This window comes from Phaethon aethereus, assembly GCF_964289735.1.
Source record: "Phaethon aethereus genome assembly, chromosome: 20".
Taxonomy (NCBI): Eukaryota; Metazoa; Chordata; class Aves; order Phaethontiformes; family Phaethontidae; genus Phaethon; species Phaethon aethereus.
The window spans coordinates 4,222,839-4,248,361 of NC_138596.1; the positions used below are offsets into that span (position 1 = coordinate 4,222,839).

Consider the following 25,523-nt stretch of genomic DNA (forward strand, 5'->3'; position numbering starts at 1 on the left):
CGCTGCGGCCCCGCTCCCCGTCCAACACCGGCTGAGAAAGGGCCCATTTGGAAATGGGAAAGAATTCATTTCAATTAAACATGCCTGGCGCTCCAAACGAAACCAATTAACTCTCCCCATCTGAAAGCTGATTAGCCGGGATATCTGGGTAAATGGATAATAACAGGCTAATAACCCCCTCCCGTCCCCGTGTGCACGCCGGTGCCGCCGTGAGGTTTTTGACACGGTGTCGCCGGCGTAATTGCAGCATCTGCGAGTAATCGTGGAGTGAATTCAGCCATGGACGGCCCGCGGCACCATCCCCGGCCGCTGGCAGGGACCGGGTGAGGATGGCTGCTTTGGAGCCGGCCTGACCCCCAGTTACACCCTCCCAGCCTTCTGCCCCCCCCGGCAGCGTCGACCGCGACACGAGTTCCGCGGCTCTGGGTCCCCCGCTCTGCGGCACCCCGTCTCTGCTCGCCCACCGCGTGACACCAGTGGGGGCTTGTCAGGGCCAACCACGGCCATACAGGTTGGGTGTCCAGCCGACGAGCAGTAACTCATCAGCAAACAGGCTTCAGCGACGGCTCCGTGCAAGGAGAGCTGCCCCCCCGAGCCCCAAACCTCCGTCATCCCCCCGGAAGGCTCTGGGGGCAGCCCTGGCCACGGCAGCTCCCCACTCTCCAGCTCTCCCTTCTCCCCACGGCTGTTACTAGCCAGTGTTTAACTCCACCGTTTAATTAATTCCCTCATCCTTCCCCCTGGGATAGGCTCCTGGCCAGCCTGGCCCGGGGACGGACGGCAGACACAGCACTGGGGTAACGGGCAGGGGAGAGCTCAGCACCTCCATCCAAAACAGCCTTACAGCACCCCGATTTAAGCATCCCCCACCGACCCAGGCACACAGAATCACAGAATCATTAAAATGAAAAGACCTTTAGGATCATCAAGTCCAACCATCAACGCAACACCACCACGTCCCCTAAACCATGTCCCGAAGTGCCATGTCCACATGTTTTTTGAACGCCTCCAGTGATGCTGACTCCACCACCTCCCTGGGCAGCCTGTTCCAATGCTTGACCACTCCCTCCGTAAAGGAAGTTTTCCTAATATCTAATCTAAACCTCGATGGTTTAGATTACCCCTCGAGGCAGGGGGGGCCAGCTCCCGGAGCCGTGCCGAGGCTCGGCCACCGAGGTCCTCAGGGAGTTCAAACAGCTGAACCCCGACGTGGGGACAGCAGCGAGCAGGAGAGGAGGGGGGAGGCACAAAGCCATCCCACGCCTTTCCACGCTCCTTGTTCCCTCCGGCTCCCGAATCACCCCCAGCACCGCCGCAGCCCCGGCCCCACAGCCCCCACAGTCGGACCCTCCAGGTCCCTGCCAAGGGGCGGCCGCTGGCCGGACAGCCGGTGGCAGGAATTTTCCAGCTCTGCTCCCTTTATTTTTGTCCCCAGTTGGAAAGCGTCGATTAGCTAAAAAACACTTTCCAACAGGGTATTTTTGGTTAAGAGCGATCGCCGGGCCAATTCGCGCACAGAGAAAAACAAAGATCTCAATCCCGCTGCCATTTTCTAATCAAATTTCCTTTTACTAATTTGACAGGCCTGTTTTGAAAATCTAAATTTAAAGCTAAATTAAAGTTAGATTCCACAGCTAAATGGACTGAATGAAATATTTCAAGACAAAATATTTCAAAAATGGAGCTAATAAAGCCCTTCTGCCCACACCTTTTGGCTCACAAAGCACCTTTCCACTCCTTATTTGCTGCTCCTGATGCAGACGGTGGGTAAGGAGCTTTGGTTCTCTTCCTCCCCAAACGCACATGCACCCCCCAACAGTTTGTTTTTAGCTCCTGGGAGGCAGGAAAACCACCTCCCGCCCGCGTCCGCTCCACCACAGCTCGCCGCGACGCGGCACCCGTCCTGCCGACCGGGCTGAGTTCAAAAGTGCACGTCTAATCTAAATTAAGCCCAGCCCATGCAACGCTCCATCTTCAGAGGAGGCCTGGCCTCCAGCTTTGCCTGAGGGCAAAGCACGAATGGGAGATGAAGATACAGCCATGAGTTTCCAGAGAAGCTTGCTCAGGTGGCAAGGTGAAGGCGGGCGGCGAGGCGAGAGCCCCCGGGTAGAGAGAAGCACCCATTTGAGAAGCAGCACAGATCTGCACGGGCTCCTCTGTCTTTCTAGTCCTCCCCTTTCGCCAACAAAAAGAACCTCTTGGTCTCCAGGCACTCAGCTGATGTCCTCAGCATCCAACCTCCTTTCAGGCTCTCATTGGAAAAGAGTCATTTCCCACAGGAAAAAGGAAGCCAGACAACCCAACAGCAGCATCCCCAGTACGTCGCATAGACAGAGTGCCGGAAACCTGGTTCAACCTTTCTGGTCCGTGCCTGCATGGTCCTTGTCCAAGCCCCAGGACGCCCAGTCAATGTGCAAAACACCGAGGTGAAGGCGGCCTTCCAGCCAGGGCTGGAGAGCACCCGGGCGCGAGACCCATCAGCACCCCGCGAGCCACCGCAGCAGGGCGGTGCCCAAGGGGACAAGGAAGCTGCTTGGCTCTTTGCTGGCCACCACCCCGAGCAACAGCACCCTGCGCCGGCGTGCCGTTCACCAAGAGCTCCGCTTGCGGCCAGGGAGACACAGTCGTCCTCCGGTCCCGCCCGCGGGGGATCTTCCAGGGGCAGCGGATGACTCTGCGGGGGTAGCCCACAGCCCCGAGCCCAGGATCTGAGACGCTGCGCAGCGCTGCCCAGCCAAACCAAGGAAACCCTCTCTCCAAGATGGGCAAATGTTCTCCATCAAGGAGTTTTCAAAACAAGTTCTTCTCTCCTGGCAGCCTCAGCAGAGGGCTGGGACAGGCTCCAACATGCAAACAGGACCTCAGGAGCCCAAATGGGGCCAGAGTCACTACATGCAAGAAAACAATTACGAAAACAAGGCCCAGGGCCCCGCTCCCTCTCCTGTATCCACGTTTCAGGCGGCAGCACACTCTTCCCTCTGCCCTACCAAGTCCTGCTTCCACCACAGTCCCTCTCCCTACTTCATCCCAAGGCACCGCCAAGGACCTGAACCACCTCTGGCCACCAGCAGAGCTTGGCCATGCCAAAGCAGACATGCCGGTCCCCTCCTGACCCTCTGGGGTGCTCAGCCCCCCGGAAGAGGCAGAGCCGCCCGCAAGCAGCCGGCACGGGCAGCAAAGCCTGCAGATTGCCACGAGTCCTAAAGCTGCTCCTTCCCATCGCCAGGTGCAAAACACATTTATCGTGTTAACATTCCCAGCGGCAGCGCAGGGCTCCCTTTCCAAAGGACGCTCGAGATAAAAATCTATGTGACGGCCAAGCAATGGCAGCAGGCAATTTAATGTGCTAGCCCCGGACGCACGAGGCGAGGAGAAGCCTGTCCCAAGAGCTCTGGGTCAGTAAAGTTACGCGCTTGGCAGTTGCGTCCCTGCCTGGCCCGTAAACGCTCACTGTGGAACAAGGCCGGTCCGCCAAGGGGGTGTTAAATACCCCCCTTGGGTATTTAAAGCGTGGGTGCATCCCCAAAGAGGAGGGCTAGAGGGGTCTGCGGTGGGTGGGGCTGCTCCAGGGAGATCTGCCGTGGGGGCCTGAGCCACAGCGCCATGCGCGTCCACCACGGATGGGTCTCACCAGAGTGGGATCCCGAGGTTTAGCGGACCTGAAGGTAGTTTCCCAAGACTCCTCGTTTCCAGCCTGTTTTCCTCCTCCTCCTCACACATCTCAGGGATGCTCTTTAACAGTGCAGCTGAGCTCCTCCCCAGCCAACAACTCAGTCGTGAACTTCTGCCACGAGCAGTTACCCTGCGCCACAAAGCAGTTTCCACCCTTACACCAGAGAGGGGACACGTGGCACTAATGGGGACCAAGGGACCCCACAACGCTCACGAGCCGCAAACGTGCAAGGATGAAAACAGCAAGACTGACAGCCCCACAAGAGGGTCAGGAACCTGCGCTGGGGTTCAGCTTCCCACTCTTCTCCTTGGTGACCACCCCACCATGCTGGGCACGCTTCCTGGGCTCCCCCAGGACAAGGTGACCCACACACCAGCGAACGACACCGAGCATCAGCGCTGCCCTTTGACGCTGCAGAGCTCAGTAACCCAAACGCTTCATTGCACCGTACCTCTGCCCTGCGCACGGCAGTCCTCCTCGCTTTACGGTGACCTGCCACCACCACCGGGTACCAGCTCAGGGTACAGCAGCTTCTACCGCAACCGCAAGAGAGCCCTCACTCCCGGCTAGGGCTTCCCGGCACCATCATACCAAGCTATTCATCACAAGGACCTTGCTACGCACCCAAGACCCTGCGGGAGGAAGACTAGGAGCACACCTAGGAGGCTGCCCGGAGCCACCCCTTGCCCGAAGCGCTTCCAAAGCTTTGTGCTCGCCCAGGCACAGGGAAGGCAGCCGGGGGGTCAGGGCTGCCGCGTTCAGGTCCCAGCTCCTGCCACAGCTCCATCTGGCCTAAAAGCCACTAAATCCTGGCACTCCAGTGTCCTTTCTGCCACTCAGCAACAGCCCTGCCCCTCTTTCGTGGGAACGGGACAAAGATAAATCTGTAAATCTAAGGACAGGTCTGTGCTGGGGACCACAGAAGAGCAGCTCAGCTACTTACTGAAGACGAGGTGCCCTCACACAAGCCGGACAGGGGCGTCTGTTTTAAAAGCAGAGGCTAAACGTGCCTTGCACAGACCAAAAAGGAGCCCTGGGGAATAAAACGCCCAGAACAGAGGGCCTCTGGCATGGCTGGCAACCTCTTGCTCCAGCAGCCGGTCCCTGCAGGGGAGGTTTGGTGCCTGAGGAACGGATGCGGCTCCGCGGAGCACGGGCACGTCCGATTTTTCAAGGGATACCTCTGAAAGAAAAATACAAGCGCTTAGACCTCTCTTCTTAAAAAGCAGACGGGCGTCCTCCACACGCACGTGTGTCTGCAACCTCTGGCTGAGGAGCCGCGGGCAACGCCGGGGCAAGAGGAGGATGCCGGCCGGCACTCCTGCTCGGTACCGGCAGCAAGAGACTTGAAGCTAAATCCTCAGAGCTTTTCCTTTAAAGGAAAAGGATTTCCATCAATCGCTTCAAACCGCCTGCTTTTTTAAATCAGTCCAAGCATTGCAAAAGTTATTTGAAATACCGGACCGCTGCAAAGTTGGGCTGAAGGCAGCGTGCTGGAAGGGAAGCGTGTTTTGGCGGGGTTTGTAAGGCTGCTCTCCTCGGGTCAGCCACAGCCCAAGTCCGAATCTTTGCCAGATAGCGCAGGCTGGAACAACCGCCTGCGGGGCCGCGGACGTCTTGCAGAACAGGATAGAGAAACATCCATCACCAGTGACAGCGGGTTATTCATCCTGCCCAGGGGCAGAGAGATGGATTTAATGACCTCTCCAAATCCCTGCCACTCTGGAGATCCTATGGAAAAGTAATCCTCATCCTGAAAAACCCTTGAGAAAGGCAGTACCCCTGGAGCATCCCAACTGATGCCAGTGCCACGAACAGGGCATGTACAGGAGGTTTGGGGTGCTGAACAAACAACTCAAAAAAAACCCCACCCTGCAGTCACAAACCACCACACCTTCCAAAGCAAAACCGCTTCAGCATTAACCTGAAAAACTTGTTTAAGAAAACGACAATGAAAAATTAGCACAAGCCAACGCAACACAAAGCACGGGGCTATGCTTGCGCAGCCCGGGGCGTGCAGGTGAAGCTCCCGTTCGCACCCGCCTCCCACCAAGCCCCAAACCCCAGGGATCGAAGGTGCTTTCCAGGGAGGTTCAGCACAGCTAAAAACATAGACGGGTGCAAAGATAGCAAAGGGTCATGTGCTTATCCCACTTCACCTTTGACTTTCCAATATTTGCACTGTCAGGATGCTTTCCAGCACAGATAATCGTTTAAACCTGAAACTTCCCAGAACAAAACCATAAAATTAGCAATTCCTCTACCAATTAGGAAAGGAAGAATGAAGTCCAAAGCACAATTTAAGTCTATATAAAAAAGAAAAGAGCAAAGAACTAGTTATAGATGAATGCAGTTAAGCTAAAAAAAATACAGAAGTCACGATTCCCATTTCTGTACATTACACCCTTCAGATCCCAGCTCAGTAAAAAAATACACACACATATATATGAAGTTTATATATCATACACACATACACAAAGCCCTATAATACGAAGTGCTTCTGGTCATACGTCAGGTCTGCATATTTGCCTGCTGAAGAGCCCGGGTGGGACGCCCAGACCTGCGATGCCGAGGGGCTGGCGGGGCCCCGCGAGCAGCCCTCGGCTCCGGCACGCGAGCTGCGACGCCGAGCAAGAGAGCAGGCGCGCGGGAGCTCGCATCAGCTGTGCCACGGAAAAGGTCGGGGAAGCATATGGCGTGCATGCCGGGTGCTGGAAGGAGGATGACCTCCTCTTCCTCCTCAGCAATTTTTAGGGCCTCGTGCATCGGCAGCCAGGTCTCCAGCTGTCCTTGCTCAAGAGGACAGGAGGAACAAGGGCGTTCTTCTCTGCTACCCAACCAGACGCGAGACTCGCGCGCACTTCCTGATGTGACGGAGCTTCAAGGCTACAGGGTTACGCGTTCAGGGCTCATCTCAGCTTCAGCCCCCTTCCCCAGGATGGCCACACCGCTGTCCACACTGCAGAGCCTCGTGCACAAGCGGCAATCGAGGACACGACCCACCTTTCCAACCGAGTTCACCCACAGAGAAGGTCAAGCTGTTTCCAAAATCAGGAGGGTTGTCGCACCCAGCCCTCCGGCTGTTCCGCGTACTCAGCCCTCCTCACGACGTACCCCTTCCCCTGCACCCAGCCCTGCTTCTCTCGCTCGTTTGCACACAGCATAAAACCCCTCCCCAAGGCGAGCTCTCATTTCGCTTGAGCATCACCAAGATCCACGAGACGGGGCTTGCGCACAGGACCCCCTTCACCTCCTTTCTCTGCAGACATCTCCCTCCCGTGCCTCTTCCTTCTTTCCTCCTCACCCCTCCCTGTGTGAAACGATGCTCCGCGACCTTGCGAGTGCACTGGGAACAGCCCACAGTACATAAGAACAACTCCTGAGGGATGACTGGGTACCGGGTACCGCATTAGCTGCTCTCCTGACCAGTGCTGCTGCCTGGCACCCGAAGGACGTGGGAAGCAACAAACCAGGCATGGAGAGCAGGAGGAGAAATACCTGCCCGTCCCCAGCTTCTCAGCCCTGGGAACCAGGAGAGCTCAGGGACAACCACAGCTCTGGCCACACAGGGTCATCTCTCAAAAGGGGGATCAGAGGGTGAGCAGAACCCCCCTTATAACATAGGGGCTCTCCCCGCTCCGGCAGAGGACCGGCTTTTTGAAGACATATGGCTCCTCTCCATACTTCGAGGAACAACTCTACCACGCTTCCGAATTCCAGCTGCCTAAGCGGTTTTTGCGGATATTTCCTCCTTCTTTGCAATCATTTGGCTAATAAGATGAGCAGGTTGGGCTCATTTATTTTGGACACTGTTCTTGGGTCATTAGCAGAAAGGCTAATCATTGCGTTGGCAGAAAATATCACTTCTGCTTCAGAGCTGGCTGCATAGCACAGGGAGGGGGAGAGCGAGCTTGACAGAACCTTTTAAAGAAAAAATACAAAAAACAAGTTACATGCCTCTAGAAGTGGAATTTTCCTCTGCTGTTTCCCAAGGTACCCACCGCTAGGATGATGCGGGCAGGCTGGAACGCCCGAGGCTGCTCTGCAGAGCTCGCGCTCTCTCCCACGCACGTGCCACCTCCGAGGGCCCAGAGAAGGCGCGACGCTCGCGGCGGCAGCCCGGCCTCGCCGCCTCCCTCGCCGAGCCGCAGCAGCGTGCCGGGGCGACGCTCAGCCTTCCCCACCCACAGGCTGACCCGGCGGGATGCCAAGAGCCCCAAAGCACAAGGCGCAGCAGCCCTTGCTGGGATGGTTTGGGGTTCGGAGAGCATATCAGGTGGGACACCTGCGCTCTGTTCGCAGCACCCCAGCACCAAAAGCTACCTACGGAGAGTTGCTGGAGATGTTTAAAGAGCAGCTCGCATTCGGTGGTGAAGGCTGGAGTGCCAGCGGGGGTGCTGAACTGCCAGGCATTTGCAGAGCTGAAGCCTGAATTTCCAAGAGGGACAGCAAAGCTGAGCCCTTCCATTCCTCTCGAGACAGAGCAGAGAGCAGAAGCAAACGATGAAGCCCCAGGGCACAGCCATGCCGAAACACAGCGGCACTGCCGAGCAAAGCTGGTCCCAAGCTCAGCTGCTGCCAAACCACCCCTCACCAGGAGCCCTGGGAAATGCAGTTACCCTGCAGACACCCTGCTACGGCGAGCGCGGCGACGCGGAACTGCTGCCCGCTGCCGCCCCACAGCGCAGCAGAAGCGGCCGCTGCCTTCACCGACTGACCTGGCGAGGGCAGAAACGAGGTGCTGGGGGGGAACAGCTGGACACAGCACGGGCTGTCCCCTCCTCTAACAGACACGCAGCCAGCACGCCTCCGGCTCCCCTCCTCCAGCTTCATCTGGCCCCAGATGTCCCGGCCATGCGCGCTGCCGGCGATGCCGTGACCTTGACCGCTCTCAGCGGCGTCCCTGGGGCAAGAGCAGGCTGGGCCTCCCCGGGGAGGCTGTCGGCAGCTGCCCATCGGCTCCGCGCCTCCCCTCCCGCGCTCGCCGGCACCGCAGCCGAGAACCCCAACGCGCTCGCCAAGCGAGCGCTGCAAAGCGGCTGTACGGGGAGGGACCTGGGCAGGGGGATGGGGGGGGAGGGCAAAGGCTGGGAGGAGGCATGCCAGAAATTTGCCCCCCACCTCTCCCCAGGTGGTCCAGCTTGCCTCGAGCCACGCCGTGCCGAAGATCTCCCCGGTATCCCCATGGGACCGTGACACTGCCCTCTCCAAGCAAAGCCCCCCAGCAAGGCTGCAGAGCCCGCCGCCCCGGGGAGCCCCGCCACGAAAGGGGAGCTTGCTCGCTCTGCAGGGCTCCCTCACCAGAGAAAGGGAAGAAGAAGATTTGGGAGCTAATTTAGAGCTTGGATTTCCTAAGCCTTTTCAGACATCCAGGCTATTGGCAGGCAGCATTACAGCCCCTGCCAGCCTCAGCGGCTATACAATGTCCGTCCCTTGGCAAGGGCAGCGGTGGGGAAAAAATAACACACAAAAAACAAGGGACGTGTGATGGAGAGTTTGGCTGAAGGCTCCCTCCCCCCGCCGACCCGCATACCAAGGAGGAAGAACATGAAAAAAAAGTGAAAAGTGGCCATTTAAAAAAGGAAACAAAGTAAAACAAGCGGTGTGGGTTTTTAAGAGCAAAGTGGCTGAGCCGAGGGCACAGAGCTGTGGCAGGAGGCGAGTGGTCGCATCTGGGGCCATCGCTTTGCTCGGTGGCCAGGGCAAAGCCATCACCCTCCCCACACGCTCCGGCCAGCACAGGGAAAGCAGGACTCCCACTGCCTCCTTCACAGGCGGCCGCATTTTGCACAGCCCCCCTGCTCCCCACGCTGCCGCGCAGAGCCCCCAAAAGCACTGTGTGTCCCCCCAGCAGACCTGGCGACGGGAAAGCACCCCAGCACGGAAAGAGAGCGCGGTGAGAGATCGTACGCCAGCAGAGACACCCAGACGACAGGCAAGGCATGGTCAGGTGAACCACGATCACTTTAAAACAGTGGTTGGCAAAGAGATACACAGCACGTGGCTTTATCGTTAAAGCCGCTCTTCCCAGCGCCGCGCATCGTGTCGGCAAGCTGAGCACCACGTACCTCTACAGGTTCAGCTACGCCGTGCGATGCCCGGAAAGCTCGAGGCAGCCCTGGGAGTGCGGCAGCCTGCTCGCATGCACGTGGCGCTCCCTCCACGCCAGCCGCTCGGCTAGCCCTTCCGTTGGCTATAGGCTCTTGGTACTATAGAGGCTTGTGGAGCACAAGTGGCCCAAAGCCAACGCAGGTCACCTCCACCTCCTGCCACGTGGCACCAGCCAGGGACATCAGCCCTTCAAGGGTCTGCAGCTGCCAAGGTCAATGTTTCACCCCCAACCCATCCGGGCTGGGGAAGGGCCCTTCCACACGCCGGGAACAGCTCATCCTCAGCGCCCCTCGGGCAGGGCTCTGCCTGGCCACGGTGCGGGATGCTGGGGGTGGCAACCAGGCTGGCAACAAAGTCCAGGGTGGGGTATACAGGGACTGTGGTAGCCAAATCCAAAGCTCCTAAGGTAGGAGCAGCTTGGCTGAAACATCTGCCCGCGTCCGCGTCTCTGCCTAAGCCCGGTCCCTGCAGACCATGGGCAGGCTGCCAAACGCTCTCGCAAACCCCCAGCGCTGGCCCTGCCGTGGGGGGGGGTCAGCAGAAATACAAGCCAGCAAACGGCCCAGCTCATTCCTGCCTTCCAGGGAGCGCAGGGCTGAGGGCAGGAGAAGAATTGGGTCGCTTCACTCCTCTGGTTTTGGCAAGGTCATTCCCCAATTCCCAGGACTAGGCAGCAGCTACGAGAACAACCTGGCCGACTCCTCCTCTGCCCCTCGGCCCCCAGACAAGGGGAGGATGAGCCGGGCTGCATGGCAGAGGCGGTTCAAGTACATGGAGAGGGAGAGGAGAATTGGGAACGGCTCCACACCACAGCTAAGTGCTGCAGCATTCGTCCCAGCACAAGCCACGAGCGTGCCAGGTGGATCTGGGAAAGGGTGCCTCCCAAACTGGTACCGAGGGTGCCCTGAGACAAGGTCAAGGTAGCCCTCAAAGAGTGAGCCAAGTCTGCCAGCCCAACCAGCATGCCCGGGCAGCTGAGGCACGAGATGTTTGGTGCGGAACAGGACCAAAGACAAGCTGGCTGCGTCAGCCAGGGCTGGGGGGGGCACGGCCATGTCCCCTCCCGTAACCTCAGCCTAAGGGCTCAGACCTTGCATGATAACTGGATCCTCAGCCACGCAGCCGAGAGGAGCTTCTTAGCTGGATGCTGTGGGGCAAGAGGAATCCTTGGCACTAATTCAAGCGATAGGTCGACGTACCTGGAGCCGTTGACTCATTTCAGTCAACGAGCCTATGAGCCTTGCAGCAATCATTGCTTTTGTTTGCAGTTCGTAAATAAGCCTCCTCCTTACCTAATCCCGCTCCACGCATGGCTCCAGCGCAGCACTCCATCCCCACAGCGCTCTCCGAAACCCGCACCCCAATATCCATCCCCCATCCTCTCCCAACCGCATGAGGCTGCACGCCCCGAAGGACCATTTTCCAAGGGGTTGCGGATGCTCCCGAACCCGCGGGCTCCCGAGAGCACGTGGGGAACAGCGTCTAGACAGCCACGCACCCCGAGCCCCCGCCACGAGGAAGGGTGGCGGGAGGAGCGGCTGCCCGGCGCTCGCCACCCTCGAGGTCCCAGCCACCCGCAGATGCGGCCCCGGGGCCCCGCTCCGCCGCCGCCCCGCAGAGCCCTCGCCTGCCGAGCCGCATCCTGGCGCGCGAGCGGGCCGGCGAGTTCAAATCATTAATTTCTGCGGCAGAGGGAGCCTGACAGGCCCGGAGCTGGTGTGAATAATGATGGATCTCTGGGAGAGGCCAAGTAAAACCTGCAGCTTAATCGCACCGAGTCAGTCCCTTCGGGGCATTAACCAGTGCCCTCCATCCAGCCGCTCCCGGCACCGCAATTTCACGCTGCTGACGGCTGCCGGGCGCTGCAGCTCACAGCACCCGCACAGGACCGCCCGTCCCTTTACTTCTGCTTTATCAAACCCACCCCCCCATGCAGAACGTTCCCCTCTGCAGAACGATGCTCCCAAAACGCTCCGATGTTTGCAAAATAAGCAGTAAATTCAACTCTGGGGCTGCGCTCTGCTTCCCCAGCGATCGCTGCCGTCCCCACCTTGGCTTCACCCTGAGCTCGTGAGTTTGGTGCAATGAGGAAAAACATGCCCCGGAGAGCAGGAGAGCTCAGGCTTGCCTAAGGGGCGGCTGGTGACGAGCTCATAACCAGATACGCCTCTGGGAAGGGAAACGGAGATACCAGACACTGCTAAAGCATCAGCCGGCTTTGCTGTCGTCCTCCTGCAGGCAGGTTTCTTGCCTCCCCATCGGAAACAAGCGTGAGCGGGCTCCTCTGCCCGGAGGAGCTAGAAGGAAGGAGGGTAGAAGGGAAGCCAACCAGTTTCCCTGTTGGGTAAAGAGCAACACAACAAATAAAGCGCCAAACCCCCGAAAACCGAGCGTTTCGCAGCAGAGCTGGGGCTGATGCTCCTGCTCGCTCTATCCCCGGTTGCTTCCGTAACGAGCCCAGCCCAGCCCCAGGAGCTCCCACTCAGGGCAAAGCCCAGCCAGTCCGAACAGCTCCCTTCAAAAATAATTATTTTCCTGCAGTTTTAGTTAATTGGATTTTAAAAATAAGCACAATTACATTTGGGGTTTTTTTCTCCCTTTTCCTTTGCCGCACATCGTGAACACAAGGCTGCTGCTCGGAGCTCGCAGAGACCTTTCGAAGGCTGAGAGGGAGCTCGGTCCCGCCAGTCCGGGGGGGTGGAGGTGGGAGGGAGGAGGTGGAGTGGGAGCAGCGACAGGTAAGAATAACCACACTTGGCCTGATGTTGCTCCCAATTAAGCCGGTGGGAATTTTGCCCAACTTCCTACAGCAGCAAGATCCAGACACGCACAGAAAAAAAGTCCTCTGCTATATTAGCAGCCTTACGATGATGAGAGAAAAATCACATACGCATGAGTTTCTTCCCCCCATTTCACACCAGCAGGTATTTGAGCATCCCCTTCACCGGGGCTGGGCGCTGCAGAGGCTGGAGGAACTCGGTGGGCAGTCATCAGCCCCACATCTCCTCTGCTTTAGGCACAGTTTTACTCCACAAAGAGCTTGGCAAGGTTTTTCAAGGAATGGTTTATCTGCTCAGACAGTTTCGCATCAGCTGAAACCAAAGCGTAAGTGGTTTCGGGGAGGATATGCAAAGTGTGGAAGAGTAGAAACATTTCATTCTGACACTTTGTGAACAAAAAGCACTCTGCCTTTTCACAGTATAACGTTGCCTTGTGAAACTATGTCCAATTTATTTTTAAATGAGAAAAAAAAAAGCCCAAACTGAAAGCAAATATCATATTTCTGGGGACATACATGACGCTGCAGTTCATCCTGTCGTTAACGCTTCCTCCCGTCTTTGGGTTTTGCCAACCAAATGAAAATTCAGTCTTGTGTAGTGCTGTAATGTAAAATCTTTCACAACCAGCTTTAAGCTCTTCTGCACCAGGTTCATCACAGTTCACCTTTACACGAGCCGGTGCCCGATACCCACAACACTTTAACCGACGCAAACATTTCTAATTTGCGTTCAAACAAGAACAACTACCGAGAGAAGCGAGATCTGCGGCTAACACAAGGTTTGAAGGAATGAAGTAAGATATTTCGCTCCTTGTCTGAAGCCCAGCCCAGCTTTCAAGCCCCCAGGCTCTCCCTTGCAGCTGCAAGAGCAAACCCAGGGCGAGGAGCATCGCCCAGCTCCCCGCGTCCCCAGCCGGTACCGACGGAAAGCTGGAGATGATGCTCTTGCTGCAGGTAGGTAAAGAGCGCGTCGGGCGTCCCCCGCCGTGCCCCAGCGCCGCGCAGCCTCGCTGGCAAGGGGATGGCACCCTACAGCCCGCCGGCATCCCCGGCACCCGGCTGAGGAGCACCCCGAGGCAGGCAGCCCAGGCACACGCTCTCCATCGTAAGCAACTGCCTGGGAGCCGGGGGCCGTTCACCCCCAGCCACCACCGCACCTCCCGGGGAACTCGGCATCCACCGGAGTCACCGGATTAAAGTTTCGTGACAATTTTAATGCTGTATGTAGTTTCCAGCCTGGCAGTTTAACGCAATTAGATCTAGGCTGGGAGCTGCAAAGCATTTCTGTATTTACGTCAATGATTCAAAGGTACCGATCAAGTGCTCCCAGCACTTTACACGCAGGATTAGCATGGGGCTCCCACGTGGAATCGCTCTCTCTGGGAGCCCTGCAGCTCGGAGAGGCCCACGGCACCAGGATACCCGACCTGCGTGGGACAGGGATGTTCCTTCCTCTCCCAACTGCTCTGCAAACCAGGCGCCGAGGCAGAGGTACCGCACCGAAGCCTGGCTTTTCCATCTGCTTTGCCCGGCGGAGAGAAACAGCACCGAGAAAAGGTCAAGCTACCAGCTACGCCCCACGGCGCTGTAGATGCACAAGTATTTCTCCCAGACAGATGGTGGGAAGGGGAAGAGTGAGGAGGAGGAAGGAAAGGAACAAGTTCAAGACAAGAATCTAAAATCGGCAAACTCCCCGCGCAGCCCAGCGCTCGATAAAAATACACGGCTCGCTGCCGCCGGCAGCGTGCAGGGACCCACCGCGGGGGCGAAGGCAGACGCGCACGACGCCTCGCCGCGTGTCCCACCTTGAGCCGTGAGCTAACGCTGCTTCCACGCTCCTCATCCCGTTCCCAAAACCTTCCTTCTGCAGTTTTTCGCCATCTCTCCGCCACTTCAGCACCCCCTTCCAGCTCTAGGACCCCTGACTGTACCAGCCACCTTCCCAACGTGAGCTCTTCCTTTTCCCCCTCCATCCTCTTTTCTCGGCGCATGGAGGTTGGGAATCTTCTAGGGCTGCAGGTCCCTCCCACACCTTCGATGCGATCTGCAAAAAGCAAACCCCTCCCAAACGCCTCCGACGGCTGCTTTTCCCCCCGTACCAACTCGGATTGCTCTGGGGACGACACGAGAAAGTTAGTTTGCTGCTCAGTTCGGATGAACTGGGAGTATTTATTCAGCCTCACTTTATCAGAGATGCAAATCAAGCACTCCAGTTACGTAGTTTAATGGGGGGGATGCGCGAGATAGAAAGCTATGAAGTGTCTAATGTGTTCACAGTAGCTAAGGTAGAAAACAGAGGGAGATTAGTGAAAAATTTTTAACGTAACAGATGCCATTGTCACAAAAGTGACACTTTAAAGACAAATGCTCCCAAAATGAATTCCCTAAATACAAGAGCACATCGTTAACTACATTTAGTCCCTGTTTTATACCGTCGCTGCGAAGGAAGAGGAGAGCGGAGCGGAGGGGGAGGGTGAAAGAAAGAGGCTGCTTCTCCCAGCCTACAAAAAAGTTGGTTAACGGCACGTTATGGAAACGAAACATGAAGGCAAAGAACGTCCTCATCCTGGGAAAGAGCAGCCTGCCCGGACGGCGTTGGGCCGAGGGCCGGGAGGCTTGCTTCTAGCTTCACGGACCAGCAACGCACCAGTTCGAGCGCGTGCGCGCGCACGACTTCACTACTGTCTCCACGCTGCTTCGGCCAGCGCAGGGCAGGTAAAGGTTTTGAGGGTGAGGTTCTGCTTCCAGCTATGCTGAGCTCCAGTCCCCACACTGACACGGTCTGCAAGCGCTCTCCTCACCTCCTTGGCCAGTATTTCATAGAATTGCAGAGAATCGTTAGGGCTGGAAAAGACCTTTAAGATCATCGAGTCCGACAACCAACCCAACACCACCAAGTCCACTAAACCATGTCCTGAAGTGCCACGTCTACACATTTTTTCAACACTTCCAGTGATGGTGACTCCACCACCTCCCTGGGCAGCCTGTTCCAATGCTTGACCACTCTCTCAGTAAAGACATTTTTCCTAATATCCAATCTAAACCTCCCCTGGCACAACTTGAGGCCATTTCCTCTCGTCCTATCGCTGGTTACTTGGGAGAAGAGACCAACACCCACCTCACCACACCCCCCTTTCAGGTAGTTGTAGAGTAGACCCATAGAGTAGACCCCAGTAGACCCACCAAAGGTCCTACCAGCCCCTTTGGCCACCCAGAAGCAGCTCAGGGAAGACCTGAGGGCCACCTTCAGCAGCCTGGGGAGGACTGCGATGGGAGACTGCTCCGGGCAGGGTGCTTGGTCTGTCATCAGCCCAGAGCCTGCGGCTGCCGGCTGCCTCCCTCTGCACGCTGAGACGGGTGCCTGCGTTGCCTCGGCCCACACGTGAGGAACGGGGCTGTGATTCTCACACTGAGCCCAGCTCCTGGGGTTTTGGGGCTTTTCTGTTTTGTTTTTGGTTTTTAAATAAAAACAGCTCATTGGAGATAAATTTAGCTTTTTAACACCTTTCAGATAAGGAAATTTGCTGCAGCAGCAATTCTCTCCCTGCCTTAATTAATTCCTAAACGTATCACAAGCTGGAAGCGCATGTTTTATGAATCTGGTTGACCTCCTGGTGCAGAAATGATGACACAGATGTTGTGCCTTCGTCACTACCTCATTACTCATGTTACACCATTTTTTTTCCCCGTTGAGCCAGCTGACAGGAGCTCCCTTGCTGCCATCAGCAAGACGCGCTGCAAGGAGCAGAGTAAGGCTCAGGCAATGCTTTGCGTCCACCGGAGCAGCCATCCATCCCGCAGGACACGCCGCGACGCAGGCTGCAAGCAGACGGTCGGGAGGGAAGTAAATCCATCGGGAGGTTTTGCACCGCGAGGGACAAAACACCGTTGGGTAGGAAAACGAGACACCACGCAAATTACAGCTAAGCAGGCGGGAACGCCAGAGCTGGAGGAGCCCGCACGTGGACGTGTCCGAGCGTCGTCCGGAGCGATGCTTCAGGGGGCTGTTTGCTGGGGAGAATGGGAATTGCCCCAGCGCTGCAAAGGGTCGCAGCCCCCTCGCCCCCCGCCCCGTGCACGCGGGGACAGGCCCCGTTGCACCGGTATGGCGTGATGCCCGTCCACGGGAAGGAGAACACCCCCCGCCAGCACAGGCGGATGCGGAGGCGGTTGGGCTTGCGCCGCTCTTCGGAGAGGACCGCGCCGTCCCGCCCAACGGGAGGGATGCTGCGTCCAGAGCGGTCGCCCACGAAACGCGGCGGCAGCGCGGGGCCGGGTGCGCCGGGGACGGCTGCCGTCGCGCCCCAGCCGTTGCGCAGGACAAGCACGATGCCACCCGCGCACCGCACTTTGTGCCGCCGAGCTGGAAGCCGGGAGCCTAATGAGAGGCGGGGTCCCCGAGGGAACCCGCGCAGCATGGAGGGAGGGAGAGCTGTGATACGGGTCACAGGTAACGGCAAAAAAGCGGGGGAAAAAAATTAAAAAAGCAAATGAATGCACTTGTCATGGCCCTCGCTGGGGTGACGGCTTCAGAAGGGAGGCGGCGGCAGCGGCTCCCGAAGCCTCACTCGCTCTCGGAAATCACTGCAGTCCTTAAGAAACTAGAGAGCTGCCCCGGCCCCAGGCCGCCGCGGGAAACCGCGCTCGCCGGGACGCACCTGCGCGGCGCGGCGGGCGCGCGGGACCCCTCCCCGGCTCCACTGCAGAGCAGGATGCCACATCAGGGCAAGGCGCTTAAGAGCGCGCTTTGTGCCCGTCTCGGAGGCTGGCAGAGCGCAGCACCAACGGCTGATCGTTAGGGAAACGTCAGGATGTGTAAGAACAAGAAGAAAAATAAGAACAAGAAGAAAAATAAGAACAAGAAGAAAAATAAGAACAAGAAGAAAAATAAGAACAAGAAGAAAAATAAGAACAAGAAGAAAAAAGGAAACTTGTACAAATAAGAACTGAAAAAAAAAACCTCTGCTGAGACCTAGAAACTGGTAGCTAACTTGTCTACTGCCAGTAACAGCCAGCAGAAAGTAGGCATTAACAATAAAAAATAATAATATTAAAAAAAAAAAAAAAAAAGCAGCCTGATGAGGTCTGGTCACCTTTTATTCCAGACACTGAAATGTTCCCTTGCTGGGCAACGGCACGAGATGAAACAAGGCTTGTGCTTGTTACCGTTCTCAAAAAAAGCCCACCTCGTTTCTGCTGGAGATAAACCCGTCCCCTTGCCAGCGGGATGGGACGCGGCTTTGCACCCTCTTCCCAAACCTGCATCCCGGGCACCCGCAGGGCCCGGAGGAGCTGCGGGGTGCAGCGGCCCTGCCCAAGGTCACCGCGAGGGGGGGGTCACCACAGAGGTGAAACGTGCCTGTGCCCCCCATCCCCGCACCTCCACCTCCCCTGAGCCCGGCAAAGGAGACGCATTGACAGCAAACGCTGCTGGACGTGGCCCTGGGTTTGAATTTACCACGACGCAGAGCAATAATGAAACGGGGACACAAGATGGTGGGGAACTAAAATAAATAAATAAATAAATAAAAATCTCTTACGTTTTGTTAAATTCAGCAATTTACAAGGCTGGAATAATTAGTGGTTTAAAATGTTTTGACACAAGCAGCCCCAATAATCATGATAAATCATATCAGGCATATGCCCAGATCCTTGAAGTGACAGATGACAAACACAGCAGTGACAAGACGCTCCATCACGCGGGGAATCATTGAGTTAATGGAAGAATTATTGCTTCTGAAATCTACTCCGATCCTATTGTGGGGAACATTCCAATTTATCAAAGCCAAATGAACATTAATTGCTGCAGCCTGGTAAGTTTTCGAGCTGCTGTGACCTTCATTGAATTTTAATCCAAAACAGATAAGATTTACTTCCACACAAGAGGAAACAACACAATTAAACCCAAATGACAGCTAAGATTATGGGGAAAAAACACAACAGGCGTAATGACAAAAATATTGATTTCTTTCTACTTGACACTGTGAAAAAAAAAGGTAAATAAATAAAATCTAACATTTGCATATTTGGGTTTTTTTCCCCCCTTCCCCCCTTCTTTTCATTTGGGAGACAAATTTCAGATGCTCAAGCCAAGTGGAAAGGGGTGGCAGACAGTAATGGAGACCGAATTCCCTTTAACTGCAGTAATTAATGTTACGTCTCATCGGGGAGAGATTAAGAAAAAGCAGCGAGGAAAGGAAAAAAATAAATAAAAATCAAGTATTATTTTGCTGTCAAAGATGCCCTTGAGCTTGGGAAGGGAGGTGCGAAGGGGGTCACGGTCTCAGCCAGTGCTTCTGCAGGGGACACAGGGTGATGGACACCGATGGCCCCTTCCCTGCTGCATGGGAAGCAGACCCACCCCAAGGCAGGAAGCCACGCACTGACAGCCAAAATCCCTGCAAAGCCAGGACTCAAGCCCCCCCGAGCCCCCCGGCAGCACAGAGGGGGTCTTGGCTTTGGAGGCAGAGCGGGAGCGACCATAACCATCCACACGGACCCCAAACAACGTCCCGGTCCGAGGGAGCTCAGCTCGGAGACGTCTGGCTGTCCGACACAGCCCTGCCCGAGCGCGGGATTAGCGAGACCCCCAGGCGGACCCTCCCCGGCTTTTGCTGGAGGACGCGGAGACAGGTAAAAGTGGGTGTTACAGCCACTTCAAGAGGATGGAAGGAAGCACCTTCCCATGTCTCCTCCTGTCCCCCGCAGCCAGATGCCGGGCCGATGACGAAGGGGGCACGCGGACCCCGAACGCCAAGGCAGCGCTGGGGTGGGCAGAAGCCCTCCGGCCAGCGGGAGCGGTGCTCTAGCCTGCGGAGAGCACGCGGGAGACATCAGGCTTTATGGTTGGAAGCAGAAGCAAAAGTACTTGAGAAGCTGGGAAGGAGGACACGGGGTTGTCCAGCTGCATCTCAAGGCAGGAGAAGGGATACGGACACGATGGGCGCGGGGAGGGGCAGGAAGAGGGGTCCCACACAGCACCCTGGGCTGGGACCCGGCGGCTGCCAAGCACGGCACGGCCGGGGAACCCCGGGGCCGGGGAGGCAGGTGGGCTCGAGGGATGGGGGCTCTCCGAGATCAGGGAGGAAAGTAAAGGCATGGGAAAGCATGGGGACTCAGATGAAGTATTTCCCCCAAAAAACAAAGACTTTCACCCCGTTTTATGTTAGCTAAATAACTCCATGTGGTCTTGGGGGGAGGGGGGCAGGCAGAAAAACCAACAAAATACACGTTTATCTTCTGCTGGTAACTCAAACTTGGCTCGGGTTCACTCAAAAAGCTAATGAATCTTCTAAAAAAAAAAAAAAAAAACAAAAAACAAACAAACAAACAAAAAACCAAAAAACCCCAAACAAACAAACAAAAAAAACACTGAGCAAAGTTTCAAGTCTGTGCTGCTATCCTGACCCAGGGAAGAGACGCCCAGGGCTTCTGCCTCCCCAGGGACATGCGTGAAGCCCAGACCCTGTCCCGGATCCACATCCCTGCCTGGGACCTCGGCTCCTGTCGAGAGGAGTATCGGGATTTATAAAGAAAGTGGAATGATAGCTCATTCTGTGCAGCAGGAACATGTGTTTCTCTCCTGTCTTCCCCCAGCTCTTGCGGAAGGGCAGGAGAAGCTCAGGGCGTCGGTGAACCCTCACAACCCAGCCGCGGCTGCTCGCACGCCATCAGCTCACGGGCCGGCCCCGGTGAGCGCGCAGCAGCATTTCCGCTGCGATACGCGCAGCGATGCCTTCAGCTCCACCCCGCCGGCACCACCGCTCCTGCTCCCCGAGGTACAGCACATGAAGGCTCTGGGCAGGAATTTCTCAGGGAAACCTTCTCTCTCCAAACTTCAATCCGTTACCACCATCACGTTGTTGATGTAGAAAGATCAGCTTCAGCAGGCTCTGAACTCCAGGACTGAACCTCTCCCTGCCGAAGAAAATCCGCGTCTCAAGCCATCGCGCTCGTGGCCGGGCTCCACAGCCAGCGTCTCCCCGCAGCCATCTTCTCCGTGGCGCAGGTTTGCCCACAACAGCCCAGCAATCCCACGCTCAAACAGGCACCCAGCTTCTCACACCCCCGATTTGGCTTTTGCTGTCTTCAGTCCTTGCTCTGTCTCTCACTTATTTTTTCAGGCTCATTTTCCAAGTATACCGGTTTTACTTTTTTTCCCCTCCAAAACTCCACCACAGTGACATTTTCAGCAGGACGTAAGAAACGCTCCCCATCCAGCCCAGTAAGCTCCAGTCCCCGATTCCTCTCCCTTCTGCCATCCTGCTACCACACTGCATCTTATCTTGCTCAACAGCCTTCATGCAAAGCCTCTGTCCATGCCCACATGCCCCAGTGCCCAACCTAAAAGCCCCACCGACAAGGGCTGAGACACTCAAAAAAACAGATTTAGGTAGTAAAAGCCAAATAGCTGCTTGTTCAAATGGGGAAAAAAAGGCTTTGTGCAGCCATCATCTCTGCTCCTCCTTCCAAAATGAAGGACAGAAGGTGTAGAGATGATACACGGCTTCCAAGATACAAACAGATGCACCTTTCACAGAGGGTTGTTGCAATGGGATCCCCAACCCTATAAAAGACTTTCTTTGGTCAAATAGGTGACATGCATACACACAGGATCCACGAGCCTAACTTCTTTTTTTCTTTTTCTGTTATTGAAAGGATAGTTTACCCCAATGGGAGCTAAGGGACAATACATTTAGTCTCATTTTACAGATGGAGCTCTGAAGCACAGATACAAATATGTAGGCAACCACCTCATAAGATACTGAAATAAGCATTTTAAAAGGCAACGGAGCACATACATGATATGTTAATAAAAGGTCACATAAACACCCGAGACGGAGATATTTAAAGCATTTGGATCATCTTTTTACTTTTAGGTCAGGCTCATGGTTTTCAAGAGAAGGTTATCGCGCTATAGCCCATACCCACCTGACAGGTAGCATTCAGTTTCAGAAACCTTCAAAAAGAAATGACCACACTCAAAATCTTGCCTGTGCACGTGCCTGAACACAAGACTAAGGAGAAATCCTCCTTACACCTCACCAGTTGTCAGTAGGAGCCGGAGGAATCACAAGCTTCCATGTCACCCTCTCAACAGCTTTTTCCCCTCTACGGTCTGTTGTTTTATTTTATTTCATTTCCTTAAAAGATCAACCACTCTTCTTTTTCCTGGCCCATCCAAACACACCTCTCCCTCTCTGGAGGCCCAGCCAAGAAGGGACAAGGACATTCACAAACCAGACTCACCACCATGCTCTTCATCATCACCCTCCCACCACGACCTGGTTGCCGGCCACTGTCCCCTCCCAGGTGGTCCTCTGTCCCCTCAGGTGCCACTGGCAGCTTCTACTCACCATGACCGAGATATGAAGAATGTGCATCTGCTCCTCCACTATCTCCGAAGGCTCCTGCAGGCTGGGGGGGGTGGCCCGGGAGAGCTGCTCAGCGCTGCTCATGGAGACGTGGAAGTACAGGGTGCCGTTCTCCAGCCACTGCTGCTTCCAGTGCACCAGCGAAATGTCAGCCACGGTCCCCGACATCTCTGCAGGGAGAAAAGACGCAACTGAGGATGAGTTTGCTCCACGGTGCTAAAAGGTGGTATTCTTAGCAGTCCTGGAAATCAGGACTTTTGAGTCTTACCCCTAGTACTGCTTCCAATCTACCGGGTGAGTTTGAGCACTGTTTTTTGGCCTCTGTCTGCTGTTTCCCCCATATATGAAGGGTAACAGTTGTCCATCTTAATAAAAAGCAAAGACTATGAAGCGCCTTGGGATTTCTAGGCTAGAAAGGCAAGAGCAGTAAATAACACGTTGCATAAGGTGCCTTTAACCTCCTATAGCTCTCTCAGCAAAAAGGCTGGAAGAAGCTCCTAGAGATCTGCAGCCAAGCCTGGGGAGGTTTGCTGCTCACCACAGGGCAGAGGAAGGACAAGCCAGCCAAAATGCAGACATCAGTACACACGCTGCCGGCATTTACAACAGAAACCCTCCTCCAGGTAGCGGGGTAGTACTCGAGCAGGGACGGTCCCGGCACAGACTAACAAGCACCATAAGAAGAGACAACCACCAGGCTTGACAAAGACGTACTGGCCGTGGGGCTGCATGCCCGTTGGTCCTCCTCTGCAGCCTTCTGCCAGCCCTGCATCCCACCCGATCCTGGTCACAGCCTGAAGCGCGCCGGGAGCCGGGCTTAGAGCATCCCGGCACACACATGCACTGCGGCAGCCTCCCCTGACGCCGGGCACCACACCTGGCTGGCCAGGGGCTTGGACAATCCGGGCACAACCCCACCAAAAGGCAGCCCCGGATCCGCAGGTCTGGCACAGCCGAAGCCAGCAGCCCCAAGCCAGGCAGCAGCAGACGCAGGCAGGAGCGCCGACAGCTCCACAGCTGCCCATCAAGTCTTAAACGGATCTCTGCAAAGAACTGATTTGGCAGTTTGAGCAGCCGAATCAAAACCGAAAAAAAAATACTAGCGTAAAATGAGCCAAAATATTTCTCCTTCCACCACCTCTCTTTTTGTGCTTGTTTTTCCATTTGCAGTATAAGCAATGGGAAGCAAGTCAGGTCCTCTTAGTCACTGGGCCCACGGCTTTGGCAATCGCCCGCTTTGTGGGAGACCCAAATTCAATCCCCTCCGGTTCGGGAAGCGCGACCGGCTCTAGCGGGCGGTGACGGGCAGCCCGCATGGCGTGCCTGCTCCAGCGAGGCGCACAGCACGAGCTCAGGTTCCCCTGGCACCGCGGTGGGAACGGAGACCGGGTCCTCCTGCACGCCTTGGCCGCAGAGCGCCGCCCGTGAGAGGGTCAGCAGGGGGGACGGGCTTGTTGCCCTGTGGGCAAAGCAGCCAGGGAACGGTGGTGGCATTTTGCATTTCGTTTTCCTGAACGCAGCTGGGCGAAAGCACATCCAGTTCCAGCTCCCAGTGGAGATGAAGGAAGGAACAAGCCTGGCTGAGGCTCTCCTGAGGAGTTACCCGCACCTTTCAGGACAAGATGCTTCAAGACATTTGGGCGCTGGCTCAGGAGCAGCCACACAGGCTACAAAGCCAGACACCTCCACTTCTACAGACCCACATCCAAACCCAGCGATAAAACCTCTCGATCCCTCAGGAACAATTTTTCTTACCCCTGAAATCAATACATCTCCCAGCAGCAAGCTCCTGGCTTCCACCGCGGATTAAAACAGAGCCAACCACCCCTTGCTCACAGAGCAGCCCCCCATTACGGCCCTGCAGGGTCGCCCCTCGCTGCACAGCCCGGCTCAGGGACAAGGTTACCCCGCTACTGGCAAGTCCCTGATGCAGCACCTCACCCATTACACTGCTGACGTACCTGAGCCTCCCGGCGCTAATGGGAGGACCGTGCTCGTTCCCCCTGCCTCCCGAGCACTGCGCCGGTCGCCATGCCCAATCTCTACGTGCATCTGAGCACGCGAAGGAGCAAAACTAAACAGCTCCTGACCACGCATGGGATCCACCAAGAGCCCACGCATGTGCTTTGCAGGGGACGCATGAAGTCCCCGTCGCCTCCCTGCCATCGCAGCGAGACCACTCCTAATAATCCCTTCCCTCCTTTAATATAAATAGCTGTTTGCTGGAGCAAATCAGTAGCAAGTGGCGTCGCTCGCACTCTTCACCCTGTAAATCAAGCCAGCCCTGCGGTACACGCTGCACAAGACCTGGGAATCTCATGAAAACGAGAGTTTTGTGTCTCTCACCTCCAAAGAGGCCAAAGCCAAAGGTTTCTCGTAGCGGTAAAAGTAAGAACAAAACGAGAGGAGTATCAGGTCTGCTTAATTGCGGTCATCTCCCTAGCAATACTTCAAAGGTCTGTACTGAAAAGCACCTCCTTGTCTAATTAAGATTGCAACAAACGCTACTTTTAGGGGCAAAAGCAGTAACTCGGACTCAGGATGGGTATCACACGCTGTTCCACAGAGGCCATGGGACAGCACAGACACATCAAGAGACAGGACTCCGGCTACGGGAAGCCACCTTAATCCTGAACCGAGGAACAGTCACCCACAGGAGAGGCTGATCTACGGTGTTACATGCTCATCACACCCTCCCCGCAGCAGACCTTTCCACGAGGGCTTAGTAAAGGAGGTTGTATCGCCCAGACCACAGCACAGACCCCACCGCTACAGTTCCCAAAGGCTACATCACATTAAGGAAGCAGAGAAAAAGCCTCCAAGGTCGATCTTTCTCCAAATTTCTTCCCTTGCGCACACATTTTTGCATGGGATGTTTAAAAGGATCACAGAGAACATTTCTGGGGAGTTCTGCGATACAGGCAATTTTTTTGGATTTTAGCCTAGACTGGAGATAAGCCTGTTTCATTTTCAAAAGGTCTCTTCCAAAAGTAGAAACTTCAATTTAACATTCATTTCACAATTTTAAGCAAACCCAGCAGCAAGGCGATTTCTGATGAAAGTTGACTTGCCAAGCTTGGGTACCATTTACCACGCATTTATAAATACCCGTATCCTCTTCCCCGCCGCAGCCCGCGTTGCGGCAAACCGGGCCGTTACTACGGCCAGCATTGCCAGGGCATCGTGAGCCTTCAATCAGATTTGCAGCTCACAAAAGAAAGAAACGTCTTTTCAAGCCCTGTTAGCTGCTGAACCCTTCAATATCCAAACAGAGGGAAGCTTCTTGGCCTCATACGCTTAACGTGAATATTACACCGCCTGTGTTTCACCGGACACGCGTTGTCACTCCACTATCTACACGGCAGTTACAGCAGCGATAGCCCATCCATCAGAAAGGGTGCAATAGTCTGCAGCAAGATTGCCTGTTTTCAGAGCTTTCAAATGGTTTTGGAACAAATTAAGGGCATTCCTGCACCAAAGCAGAATGAGATACGGTTAAAGTTTCAAATGGGCAGCGATGGAAGAGCGCTTGTAGGCTATAGCTATTTGAAATCTCAGCACCTGGCAGACAGGGAGCTCTCGGCAG

At 55.7% G+C, this 25,523-nt stretch overlaps 1 protein-coding gene across 5 annotated transcripts in view; it reads right to left on the bottom strand.

Annotated features, from left to right (window-relative positions):
* The window catches only part of ASTN2 (astrotactin 2), a 358,363-nt gene that overhangs the window by 279,872 nt on the left and 52,968 nt on the right, over positions 1 to 25,523 (bottom strand). For all 5 annotated transcript variants that reach the window (XM_082009184.1, XM_082009183.1, XM_082009180.1 and 2 more), the window contains exon 2: positions 21,920 to 22,107. In XM_082009184.1, coding sequence (XP_081865310.1) covers positions 21,920 to 22,107 — 188 coding nt within the window. The remainder of the gene's footprint in view (positions 1 to 21,919; positions 22,108 to 25,523) is intronic.